Genomic DNA, 13,984 nt, shown 5'->3' with positions numbered 1-13,984 from the left:
TACATTTTGAGCGTGAGTTCGCAGTTAGCTCTTGGTTTTTCTAACCAGTCTTCCTCTACATTTGTTATTATTCATCACAGCACTTAGAGTTCTCTCTAATCAGGCCAACTTTTTTCCTAAAAACTTCCAAGTATTCTCTAAGTTTTCAAGTTCTCAATACACATGTGTGTTCTGTGGGGAGGAGGAGAATCTGCTAACATTCTCAAAATAAAAGAAAAAATGTACAATCTATGGAACTCTGAAGGACAAATTTCTTCAACAAACAAATCGCACACTGAAAAGTAAATAGATGGGGAACATCCAAATCAAAGGAGATTTAAAAGATATAGCTCTCATATACAACATGTAAACTTCAGTCAGATTCTGATTTAAGCAATCCAATTTCATTTCATTTTTTAGAGAAATCTGAATACTGACCAGCTGTCTGAAGGTATTAAAGAATAATTCTTAACTTACTGTGATAATATCATTGTAATTTTTAAAAGATGTATTGAAAAAATACATCTGAAACTAATGATGTCCTATATGTTAGCAAGTTGAATTTAAATTTAAAAAAAGAATGAATAGTTTTTAAAAAATAAAAGATGCATTGCTTAGAGTTACATATTACATAAATGTGAAATTATATGATGTTCTGGATTTGCTTCAAATTAATCCAGTGGAGGTGGGGATGATTGTGTATTTTTACTAAGGTTCTTTTAGTTTATTACTTCTCAGGACATAAAACGACAACCCAGGATATGACAAAGGTAGTCAAAAGCTTGGAGGGCACTTTATAAATATAAGATACAAAAGGAAATGATTTGGGAGAAATATCTCACTAAGACAGAAGAAGAGACTTTCCATCTTTGCCATGAGCCTATCGCTTTCTTCTCTTTCCCCTGAAAGTCAGATGTGCACGTTGTTAAGGTCATGAAACAAGAAAGCACGAACTATTTCCCCAAGCTGGTTTACCACTTTGTAATAGTTTAAAAATACTTGCCTTAATAAAATTCTGAAACTTCTTATTCTGTTGGAGTTCTTTATAGAGGCTAACAGCTTCTTTGTGATGGCTACAGAATTCTCCATATATTTTCTTCATTTGATTTGCATTTTCTTCTGAAAACTGAGAGTAACATTTCAAAGATGGTTTATCAATGTAATCAGTTCTAAACACTGAAAAGAACATGCAATTTTCATAGATTTCAATATATTCTAGGCAAGTAAAGAATAAACATAAAATTTCTGAGCACAATCCCTACTTTTCCCCAAACACATTCTAAATTAAAGTCAGAAGTTGCCAAGAGGTAAGGGGAAGAGATCAACCTTCTGTGGTTATACCATACAGTACAGACCTAATTCAGTTATCAGTCAAATGAAAAACATTTGTTATCTTTTACTTTTTTTTTGGGGGGGGGGGTGTTTGAGCAACTTTATCATTTCAGCCTATTGTTTTATTACTTTTACAGACTAAAGAAAAGCTATGCTGCGACATTTGGGGGGTGGCTCAAGAAGGTGTGAACTCTCATGGGTTGATATTTACATTGATGAACCAATCATGCCCACGGACTCAGTACTCAATTCGCAATTTGATTTTTGTCAGCACATCACAAATGTGTCAAGAAGCAGGTAAAAGCAAAAGATAAATAATCAGAATACCAATTTGCTAACTGATGGACAAATAGAGATACGGCTGGATATTTCAATAAGCTTAACTTGAGGAAACAGCTCTGTAGAAAAATCTAGATGGGAGCCATATTAGATTCCAAAGGTACTATGGAGGGAACAAACTGAATTACCTGAATGCCAATGTTTTGGCCTCTGCAATATTCAATATTATTGCAAGAGAAACACACCCACCCAGCCCTTGGCAAGTACTTCAGCATTACATCCCCATCTCTGATCTTTTCATCTTTACTCATAGTTTTAACTATGCTTGAGGTCAGTATGTCTCAAGGGCAGATTCTTAAATTACCTATGATTGCTCAAAAAAAAAACAAAAACCCAAAGAGACTTAGATAAAAATCTAACAAAGTACACACAGGCCTTCCGTGCTGACAACTATACAACACTAGTGAAAAAAATCAAAGAAGATCCACACTGATGGAGAGATTCATCATGTTCATAAATTGAAAGATCAACATAGTAAAGATGGTGATATTCCCAAACAGATCTACAAGTTTAATGCAATCCTCATCAGAATCCCAGCAAGTTTTTTTTTGAAATAGATAATAGATTATTGTAGAATTTAGATGGAAAGATAATACCTAAGTTTTTTTTTAAAAAACTAGGACTCAGTCTACCAATTTCAAGATTTATTATATAACTACAATTAAGACCATGTGAAAGGATAGACACATAGATTAGCAGAACAGAGTAGGAACCCCAAATGCCCAATGCGTTTTTGACAGCAAAAGCGATTCAATGAAGGAAGGCTGATCCTTCCTTCCAACAAACGGCACTGGGGCAATTAGACAACCATTGACCAAAACCAAAAAATGAATCTTCACCTGCGGCTCATATCTTAAACTAAAATTAACCCAAAATGGATCACAGGTTTAAATATAAAACATAAAACTGTAAAACCTTTAGGAAAAAAACGTAAGAGAATATCTTTTGAGATCCAGATCAGACCAAAAGTTCTTAGACTTGAAACCAAAACCATGGCCTTTAAAAGAAAAATCCTGAAATAATGGATCTCATCAAACTTTGAGAAAATGAGTACAGACTTCAGAAAATGTTTGCAAATCATATATCTGACAAAGTCAAATCACAGATCTGAGTAGGATCTAGAATATATAATGAAATTTCAATATTCAACAGTATGAAAACAATCCATTAGAAAATGAGCAAAAGACATGAGTCAACCTTTCACCAGAGAGGATATACAGTTAACAAATAAGCACATGAAAGATGTTCACTGTCATCAGCCACGGGAGAATTATAATTTAAACCACTATGAGCTATCCGTATACATCCTTCAGAATAGCCAAAATAAAAAATAGTGCCAACACCAAATACTGGTGAGGATGCAAAGAAACTGGATTACTTGTACTCTGTTGATGGGGATGTAAAACAGTACGACCACTCTGGAAAATAGTTGGCAGTTTCTCACAAAATTAAGCATGGAACTACCATACAACCCAGACACTTATCCCAGAGAAATGAGAACTGAAGTGTGCACAAAAATCTGTCCATGAATGTTTAAAAACAGCTTTACTTCTTCTTTTAAAATTTTTTTATTAAGCAAACTCTACACCCATTGTGAGGCTCAAACTCACAACCCCCCAAATCAAGAGCTGTACCCTCTACCAACGGAGTCAGTCAGGCACCCCAAAACAGCTCTAGTTCTAATAGCCAAGAACGAGAAACAACCAGATGTCCTTCCACAAGTGAGTGATGAAACAAACTGTGGGACTTCCATACGCTGGACCAGTACTCAACTATGAAAGGAATGAACTACTGATACACACCATCATCTACATGACTCTTGGGAGAATTAGGCTGAGGGAGAGGAGCCAATCCAAGGGAGATTACATGTTATGCGTGTAATCTATATACAACACACATGTCATTTATCTAACATTTTTTAAATGACAAAATTATAGAAACAGAGAATAGATTAGTTGTTGCCAACAATGAAGGAGGTAGGGGTGGGAGGGAAGTACGTGTGGCTATAGAATAGCCAGATGAAGAATCTTTGTGATGATGGCGATGGTGGGTACGTTCTCTATCTTGACTGCATCGTTGCTGGTATCCTACTTATGATACTGTTTAATAGTTTCGCAAGATGTCCGCATTGGGGAAAAAATAATCTCAAAAATTAAAAATTTTAAAAAGCCAAATCCCAGGTCCCACCCCAATCCCATCAAAAACAAAACCACTAGGGTGTTGGAACACAGCGGTCTTTATTTTTAACAAGCTTCAAGGGATTCTTATGCACATGAAGTTGGCTAACTCCTACTTTACACCAACCATGTTCCTCATGTTCACAATTTCTTTTTATTTTTTTTAAAGATTTATTTATTTATGATAGACATAGAGAGAGAGAGAAGCAGAGACACAGGAGGAGGGAGAAGCAGTCTCCATGCCGGGAGCCAGACGCGGGACTTGATCCCGGGACTCCAGGATCGCGCCCTGGGCCAAAGGCAGGTGCCAAACTGCTGAGCCACCCAGGGATCCCCCACAATTTCTTTTTAATACCAATTCTTTCCATGGACTAAATTAGCATCATATTCCAGGCTAGCCTCCTGATTAAGCTTCTCCATAGCCCAAGAGTGAGGGATTTCCCCCAAGTCTTCCCCCCTACATCCCTTCAATAGCTAGCTATTCCTTTGTTCCCAGAGCACCACACCGACACCAGCTGCCTCAAGATTCCGCTAATATGTTCCACAGGAGACAACTTTTTATCATACTGGGGGAGATCCTTTGCCTTAGCCCTATGCACAGCCAATGACAGCAGCACAAAAGCAGGCTTAGATTCTTTTCCCTAAATAATCAAGAATCTTTCCCCAAGGGTAATGTGTGCTTCATCCAAAAGCAGCACACCAAGCTCATCCTGGGCAAAAGCCAACTTCCCAAACCTTATTCTCAATTTAAGTCCTGCTTTATGCACAGCAATGAATTAAAAATGGAACTGGTAGAGATAGAACATATGTTGACTATGAAAAATCACTTATGAACAAAAGTGCTCTGAATTAGATTCAAAACACAGTATTCCTGTCAAGAAAAGAGACGTAAATCATTTCAAATGACAAAAACATCTTTAACTTCATTTTTGAATGCACCCAGATTGTAGTTCAGACATATTCTGACATTTTCATTCAAACTGTCTTGCAAAGGGCTTTACAGTCTGTTAACTTGGCACTGTAGGTTTCCAGTGAATTATGAGGACAGAACAGGTCTAGGACTTTATAGATAATCTGCAAAGCAGATTACTCTGATTTAAGAATGTGCTACTAATGTAGATTTTTAAATTATTAGATGCGAAATAGTTATTGAACAACTAAGTGAGGGGGGTTTCTGTGCATTAAAATTATCTATTTAAGCATATTTGTATCAATGAACTTAACTCCCCTCCATTTTTAGTAAATGAACCAACATCTGGACTCTATTATCGTGTGCTGCACAGTGAAATGGATTCAAAATTAGTCTTTTGGAGAAGATGACATTTTGGTATTTATCTAGAGAACGTCAAATGAAGCTAACTCTCTAAACAACGAGAACAGATTTTGGGATTCAAATCTCAGTTATGCTATGTAGGAGGTAAGTGAACTTGAGAAAATCATGACCTTCTCCACGCCCCAGTTTTCATATTTGTACAATGGGGACAATAATACCTACCTTGTATAGAGAGTTGAGGAAGGAAAGGAGGCAATATGCACACAAGCACCCTGAAAGTGTTTGTCCTAGTATGGTCACTGAACATGAGTTATTTAACTTCTCTATTAGCATCTTTATCACAGAAAGAGATCAGAAGGCCAACATGAATTGCCAAAATTTTGTTTTTCCTTTTCTATAAGGAGAGTAGCACAATCCATTCTCATGGTGCTTTACACATCCCAAGTGCCTCAAAAGTGCCTCCTTTTAGTGACATCTGCTGTGTTGTCCCCCAGGCATGAGCCCTAAGGCTTTGTTGATAATACATCTTCCACAGCCTTCCTGAGATGAGCCTACATCTATCGTGCGGTTATCGGCATGACTATCACAGGCCCGAATGGGTAGGGAGCCCTGTTATTACAGAGCCATCACCTCAAGTCTAAGTAGAATTTACATAAGAGATTTATGTATGGCTGTGACTCCCAGTGGACAGAGGGATAGGGATCATCCCACCAGGTCCCAAGACACACAGATGTAGGTCACTGGCTGCTAAAGCATCTCAGCCACCAGGCACACAAAGGGATATCAAACAAAAGAAAACCAACCAATCCCCTCTGGCAGTAATGGTAAAGCACTTCCAGTTTCTCATAGGCTCTTTTTTATTTATTTTATTTTATTGATTTTATTTTATTTTATTTTATTTTTTATAAATTTATTTTTTATTGGTGTTCAATTTGCCAACATATAGATAACACCCAGTGCTCATCCCATCAAGTGCCCACCTCAGTGCCCGTCACCCAGTCACCCCCACCCCCCGCCCACCTCCCCTTCCACCAACCCTAGTTCGTTTCCCACAGTTAGGAGTCTTTCATGTTTTGTCTCCCTTTCTGATATTTCCCACTCATTTTCTCTCCTTTCCCCTTTATTCCCTTTCACTATTTTTTATATTCCCCAAATGAATGAGACCACATAGTGTTTGTCTTTCTCCGACTGACTTATTTCATAGGCTCTTAACATTGTAGAGTGTCTGCAAACCTTTGGGTGTTTGAGGTTAGGCCCTTCACATCCCTCTTACCTGCTGTACTAGAATATCTCCAATTCGGCTGATGACAAAATTCCTGTCACCACCAGCACAGGACTCCTGCCTTCGCTCCTTCATACTATAAAAGAAATGCCTGTGGATTTCAAGTAACTCATCTAAGCAGGGAAAGATTTTATCCACGGTGCTGTGATCAAGCTGCAGCTCCTCCTTCATTCCTTTCCTGAAGATCTCAGACATGATGAGCAGGGTCTGGATATGATGCATCTCTGTTTGCATAAGCTCTGAAACACACGCGCAGAAACAAGCTTTAATGGCCAAGTACTCCAATGACCTCCGTTAGTGGCTAAACCCCAAACATTATACAAACTAAAAAAAAAGGGGGGGGGACATTTATGAACGATGATACTCTTTCACTACAAGAGTCAGCACTGATTTCCTTTTCTCCAGGAGGAAACAGAGTGTGATGATCAACAGACATTGGGGGTAACGTGAAAAGGCAGCCCAAGGAATGGGGGGAAGTAAGCTACTACTCGAAGGCCTCCACACTTGCTGTTCCAATGGCCTGAGACGGTTTCTTTCTTTTTTTTTTTTTATAAATTTATTTTTTATTGGTGTTCAATTTGCCAACATATAGCATAACACCAAGTGCTCATCCCATCAAGTGCCCCCCTCAGTGCCCATCACCCAGTCACCCCCACCCCCCCGTCCACCTCCCCTCCCACCACCCCTAGTTCGTTTCCCACAGTTAGGAGTCTCTCACGTTCTGTCTCCCTTTCTGATAGTTCCCACTCATTTTTTCTCCTTTCCCCTTTATTCCCTTTCACTATTTTTTATATTCCCCGAATGAATGAGGCCATATAATGTTTGTCCTTCTCCGATTGACTTATTTCACCCTGAGATGGTTTCTTCCCAAACCCATCGGTCTCCTTCCCAAAGTCCTCCAGGTCTCTTCAAATATTATTTGTCTCTTATGTCTCCCCTGTGTGCCCTGACATTTAAAACCCTTGTGCCCCTGTTTGATACAGCCTACTATTCTATTTTCCTTCTCAGCACGTATCAGTACCTACATTCTGCTATGTACTCTACACATACCCTGTACTACACTGTACGTAGGTCATGTACGCTGTCTCCCTACAACAAAGTAAGTTCACGAGAGCAGGAAATGTGCACATTTTGTTCGCTGTTATTTCCCTGGTTTCCAGACTGAATGCCTGGCACACAAGAGGTGCTAATATTTGTCGGATAGTATACATTACTTATTTCTCAGATCCGAGTAAGTAGATCTTATCTGTACTCCCAGCTGAATAAACTGAGCGCCCAAAGCTAGTAGACAGCTCATTCTAAACCTCCAAGCAAGTAACAGTCTTCATCAAAAGAGGAAAAAGTGAAAGGGGGCAGTGGGCCAGCTGCGTGGTAGCAGCCAAGGGCCAGCCCAGGGACAGAGAGGAGACTTCTTACATGGATGGAGTCAACAGACAGAAACTAGGGGAGAGGAATTTCAGCTCTTAGCATGGATTACTAAAATTACATGCAATGTCTATGGAAAGAGAGTTTCTCAAAAACGGAGGTGTTCAAGGAAAACGCGTATCAGGTCATAGGACTACAGCAAGGACTACAGGTTGTAGGATTACCTGTAGGACTACAGGTAATTTAAATATGGCAAGAAACATACAATCAGATGTTTTTCAACAAGCTTGGTTTTCAAATATCAATGTTTAATAAAGTGCAGCTGCCAATGATACTAATTACTAAGCTTCTATGGGAAGAGTAATGCTGGCATTTCCAGTAAAAGGACTGAAATTTTTTTTAATGCAAGAAAAATATCTCATAAGGGACTTGCATCCAGAGTATTAAAACAAGTGTTATAACTCAACAGTAAAAAGACAAAAACGAACCAAAAAACCCACTTTACTATGGGCAAAATATTTGAACAGGTGTTTCTCCAAAGAGATATACGAATGACCAATAAGCACACTAATAGCATTAGCTCGCAGGAAAATGCAAATCAAACCCAAAGTCACTTTGCACACATGAGGCTAACTGTAATAAAAAGGGAAGACAATAAAAATGTGTTGGTAAGGATGCGGACAAAGCAAAATCCCCAGTACGTCACTGGTGGGGGTGTAAAGTGGTGCAGCTACGTTGGAAAATCATCTGGCAGTTGTTCCCATGGCTAAACAGAAAGTCATGATGTGACCTCCCCCAGGGTGGAAATAGTCCAAAATGACCATTAACATTAACTGATGATTAAGCAAAACATGGTATATTCACAGTGAAACGACATACAGCCTCAAAAAGGAATGAAGTACTGATAAACGACGTGGATGAACTGTGAAGACTACACTAAGGAGAAGGAGCCTGCCACATATGGTATGACTCCGCTGGTGCCAAATCCCCAGGGTCGGAGAATCCACAGGGACAAGCAGGTGCACGGGCACCAGGGCTGGCGGGGGGCACATGGGGAGGGTGTGCTAAGGGCACAGGGTTCTTTTTGGAGGAAGGCAAATGCTCTGGAATTGGATAGTGGATGATGGTTGGACAACTCCAGGAACGTACTAAAACCTACCAAAGTGCACACTGTCACGGGGTGAATTCTGTGGCATGTGAATTCTATTTCCATTATAAAAATGCATCAGAGGAAATAATTCATGATTTGTGGGAGCACCGTAAGTACAGCTGGAGATTAGTGAGTATTTCCAGACTCAGGGAGGAAGACTCTGAAATATTAGCCATGGAGGGTAAACAAATGTAAACGTAGCTTTATTATTTTATCATACACAAAAGTCTCTTCAACCCACAAGCTCCAAAATATTATTTCTGATCATGTTTTTTGTACCGACTGTGCACTAAAAGCACTTATTAAAATCAGTTCATTTAATCCTTTTATCTAATTATCCATTATGAGCCCAAAAATAGGAATCATTTTCCTCATCCTTAAAGACAATGAAGAGAGAGGGAGGGATTTTCTCTGGATTACAAGCCCCTGTGACCCCAAAGTCTATGCTGTGAACAACTGCACATGATAAATCATCCCAAATGGGCTAGATTATATTTTTAATGTATGAAATTAATAAGTAAACAAAGAAAAATTATAATATAAACTGCAAGAGAAGTAAAAGGACAGCATCTTCCTACCTATACAGCCCCGGACAGATTTCAAACCATGCTCCTGACCTGCATAACCACCACCAACCTGACACAGGTGAGAAAGAATCCGTCGCCACCAGACTTTGGGACCCATATCGCATACAAAGAATTGGTAAAAAAAAAAAAAAAAAAAAAAAGAGGAAGAGCTAGCCCCATCTTTAAAGTAGGGTACCTTCTGGGAATGACTTCTGAGGAACCACTTTGTATTTTTAAATGGTTTAAGCTTTATTTTTCTGTAACTCATCTGTCATTTAACTAACTTCCCCTAATTCAGATTGCCTCTGCTCCCAACTGTTTGAAACAGTAAAATCTGAGAGTTGAAATTCACAGCGACAACTATGGAACTCAGGCTCATGTTGCTGTGACCCAGGTGCGGCCCATCCGCCGGGTCTAGTGAGGGGTGCCCGCAGGTGCATGGGGCAACCTGCAGAGCTACATACCCGGCTGCCCGGCTGCCTTGCATTACAGCATGAGAAAATTCACTGTGATTCTTACAGTAAAAGAAGTACAGGCCACGTGTAAGGAAACTTGAAAAGGATCTGAGGAATAAAATTTGCCTTGTACCACATACAGAGAACGCCTCGATCAAGTCTCGCGTTTTAAACGTGACCATCAGAAAAACTAAGATCCAGGTGAATTAAACCACTTGTCTGAGATCAAGCGACCAGCAAGGAACAGAATGGAGATCTGAACCCGGGCCTGGAGGACTGCAAGCTCCATGCTCTTTCCCCCCACCACCCTGCTTCGGCCTGAGAGCATATTTTCAATGCTTACCGAAAATGACATCCTGTCTTTTGATGACATCTTTCTCCTGCTTATTGCAAAAGGAGGGGTCCACCACCAGACTCCAGGATTCTGCTTCCAACTCCTGGGCATCACTGCTGAGGTCACTCCACAGAGAAGAGTCCACGACATCTAGTGTGCGTGTAGAACACAAAAGCCAGGAATGGGGTACCACGAACAAACACCTTCCAAAGTACCTACGTCCACGGATTCATCTCACAAAATAAACCTGCTTTGAACCCAGAAACAACTAACCCCAAATGCGGTTGATGTGGAACAGAGACACCCAAAAACCAAACTGGTGAAAGGGTCCAAATCGAGGCAGCTCGCATGAAAGCAAAGAATCATTAAAACAGTGATGATGACTACGTCCAAACACACGACGACAATAACAAGACATCTCAAGATTCTTTTGTTTGTTTTGACATGCTCTATTTTGTTTTTGTAATCTTTGGTAACCTTCAGAATGCACAATATGCCTACAGAACCTCAAACACACAGTCTCTTTTGCCCCAGGTTACTCTGCAGTGTCTACTCAAACCTGAATTTCGTACTTCTCCACTTGATTTGCTCTTGACTTGGCTTGCTGTCCTTAACACAAACAAGAAAGCAGGGCACTAGGGCTCCAGGCACAGCTGAGTAGAGATTTTTTTGACAGCGTTTGCCATCACACACATATACTCCTTCCAGGAAAACTAAATCCTGTTTGCCCAAACAGCACTCCTCAGAGGGAGTCCGGCTCAGAGGAGCCAGTGTGAGATGACGATGGATTCAAAGACTTGAGTTGAAAATAAAAGCAGTGGATTCCTGGAGCAGAGTCCAGGCCTTTCTCTTGTTGCTGCTCCCCTTTCCTTCGGTCCTCCCTCACTTACTGATACAGCTTGGATACAACGCGCAGTTCCCCAGGTTAAATCCTATCTTACAAAATATGCTTTAAAAAAATGCTTTTAGTCCCTAGAAGTAGGGGCAACAGGTGGGCATACAGATCTCAGAAGTCTCGGCAAGCCCAGCTTAACTAAGTGAAGTTTGTATTTTAACATATGATCCCTATTCCAATTCATCAGTTCTTTTTTTTTTTTTAAAGATTTTATGTGGGCAGCCCAGATGGCTCAGCAGTTTAGTGCCACCTTCAGCCCAGGGCCTGATCCTGGAGACCTGGGTTGAGTCCCACATCCAACTCCCTGCAGGGAGTCTGCTTCTCCCTCTGCCTGTGTCTCTGCCTCTCTCTGTGTGTCTCTCATGAATAAACAAAATTCTATTGAAAAAATTTTTAAAAAGGATTCTATGTATTAATTTATTCATGAGAAACGCAGAGAGAGGCAAAGACACAGGCAGAGGGAGAAGCAGGCTCCCTGCAAGGAGCCCGACGTGGGACTCGATCCTGGGACCTGGGGTCACTCCCTGAGCTGAAATCAAAGGCAGATGCTCAACCAGGTGCCCCCATCAGTAGCTCGAAAACCCTTTTAAACAGTAACATGCACACAGTGCATTTCATTCTCTTATCTTTATGCCACAAGTCTATTTAATATATCCTTGGCCACTACCTGGCAATATTCACTGAGGCTAAATTTTTATTCTTTTATCAAAAAAAAAAAAAACTTTATACCAAAAAGTTGCCATGAAACAGAATTATTAAAAAAAAAAAAAAAAAACAAAAAACAACCAATCAACACCAAAGAGAGTATATGTTTGATCCTTTGGGAAAAATTCCTCCTGGCAAATCCTCACAAACAAACATGTCTTCTCCTCACCTTCCATTAAGAAGGATTCCGTGGAGGGAGAAGAGCCCATGGACTGTAACAGCTCATCGGAATGAGACCTGCTTCTCCAGCTGTTCCCGTCACTCTCAGACTCCAGGGATAGCCCCGATCTTCTGAAGCTGGAGGGAAAGAGGGAGGACCATCAGCTCCCACAGTGGCTCTGGGTGTTAGGAGAAAGCACACCAAGCCTTACCTTTCCAAGGCAGTGCCTGGAACACTTCTGGACAAGGGATGGGCCTGGGCAGAAGCTTCTTTTCTCCCAGTGGGCAATCCGATAGGCATGGAGGAAGAAGGGTGCAAGGAGAGACTGGGTTGCGGGATGTCTCGAAATGAAGAGTCTGGAAATCACAATGGGTGCTTCATGCGGTTTTCACAGAGGGCAGTAATTACAAAAGTCACTCAAAAGCCAAGAAACAGAACACTCAAGGGCTGCTTCTAATACATCGCAGGCCCAGCCTTGACACCAGTCTCCTGGCCACATCCTGACACCTGCTCCAAATGTCCCTTCCATGTCACCCCCTCCTGATCCCCATGCAGCAGGCCTGCATCAGCAGATCCACTTGGAGACTGTGGGTGGCTGGGCTCACGCAAGAAAATGGAATGGGGAAACACTGAGAGAGCTTTCCCATAAACCACTGCTTGTGCTCCTTACAGCGGCTTTAAATAGACGCAAGGTGTTATTAGCACTATTAGTAGAATGCATATTGTACGTACCAACAATCATGCACATATGCACACACACACAGAGCAGGTCAGTGGATTGGAATGACGCTGGGGAGTCTGTTCTTTACAGGGTGACAATTTGAGGCAAACGAAACCTGCCGGTCAAGCTGAGCCCCTCCCTCTCACATACTGAACACTATAGGGTGCTTCAGCACCTTCCTGGTTTCTCCTAAATGTCTTCTGAACATTTTCTTCTAAATTGTTACGGGCATAAAATGCTTTTACGTTGGATGTGCACCTTATACAACCCTCGGAAAATGTCTCAGTCCCACAGTATTGTAGATAGAGCAGAGGAGAATGAATACGTAACACGGAACCCTGGGGTACTACAAGGGATTTTAGACACGATGATTCAGTTTTATTTTCACAACTTGCAGAGTAAAGAGAAGGAGTTGTGTCAATTTTAAGATCCTTTTATTGTCATGTTTAACCTTATGCAGTTGAAAAGTGCCTGACAACTACAGTCAAAGGAACTTCTGTCCAAGCAGGGGTGTCCACGGTGTCACAGGTGTGATTATTTGCACTAGCTTAACCTGTATGACATCACACCCCAATCACACATCACCGTGGATCTGCCTACTGTACTGTCCCGATTCAAGTGGTTCTGGAAACCTGGTCACTCTGTCAGAGATTCGAAGGAAAAGTGACCACAAACTTAAACTTAAAAATGGCAGGCAACACAATGTTTGAGGCAGAACAAATTGCAGCCTCTCACAACAAACGGAAAGATTTTCAGACTTAGGAGATGATGGTCCCTGGTTCTTGCGTGTGATGTCAACTACTGGCAAAGGCTGCCAGTGAGTTGTAAGGAATATTGCTTCGGGGATCCCTGGGTGGCTCAGCGGTTTAGCGCCTGCCTTTGGCCCAGGGCCTGATCCTGGAGACTGGGGATCGAGTCCCACGTTGGGCTCTCTGCATGGAGCCTGCTTCTCCCTCCTCCTGTGTCTCTGCCTCTCTCTCTCTCTCTCTTTCAAATAAATAAATAAATAAATAAATAAATAAATAAATCTATCTTTAAAAAAAAAAAGAAATACTGCTTCGTATTAAGCAATATATAATTCAAGGAAAAACAGAAGCACCAAATTTAACCATATGGAGAAAAACAGCAGTGTGCCTTGAAGTTTCATTGTCATCCTAAAGGAGGCGATGAGATCACAGCTTCAGGCCCAGCTAATAAGCAGGACCAGGTCACTATAATAATGGACATCAGGGCCTGGAGACTCCAAACCTT

At 41.0% G+C, this 13,984-nt stretch overlaps 1 protein-coding gene across 21 annotated transcripts in view; it reads right to left on the bottom strand.

Annotated features, from left to right (window-relative positions):
* The window catches only part of ARHGEF28 (Rho guanine nucleotide exchange factor 28), a 288,373-nt gene that overhangs the window by 59,588 nt on the left and 214,801 nt on the right, over positions 1-13,984 (bottom strand). For all 21 annotated transcript variants that reach the window (XR_012031376.1, XR_012031375.1, XM_072826802.1 and 18 more), the window contains 5 exons: positions 12,224-12,368; positions 12,022-12,149; positions 10,262-10,402; positions 6,374-6,621; positions 983-1,105 (listed from right to left, as the gene is read on the bottom strand). Coding sequence is in view for 19 of the 21 variants with exons in the window: in XM_072826802.1 (XP_072682903.1) it covers positions 983-1,105; positions 6,374-6,621; positions 10,262-10,402; positions 12,022-12,149; positions 12,224-12,368 (785 nt within the window). In the remaining 2 variants the exon portion in view is untranslated. The remainder of the gene's footprint in view (positions 1-982; positions 1,106-6,373; positions 6,622-10,261; positions 10,403-12,021; positions 12,150-12,223; positions 12,369-13,984) is intronic.

The sequence above is a fragment of the Canis lupus genome, chromosome 5 (assembly GCF_048164855.1).
Source record: "Canis lupus baileyi chromosome 5, mCanLup2.hap1, whole genome shotgun sequence".
Taxonomy (NCBI): domain Eukaryota; kingdom Metazoa; phylum Chordata; class Mammalia; order Carnivora; family Canidae; genus Canis; species Canis lupus.
The sequence above is the reverse complement of the archived record's forward strand: the minus strand, read 5'-3'. Positions and strand labels throughout refer to the sequence as shown.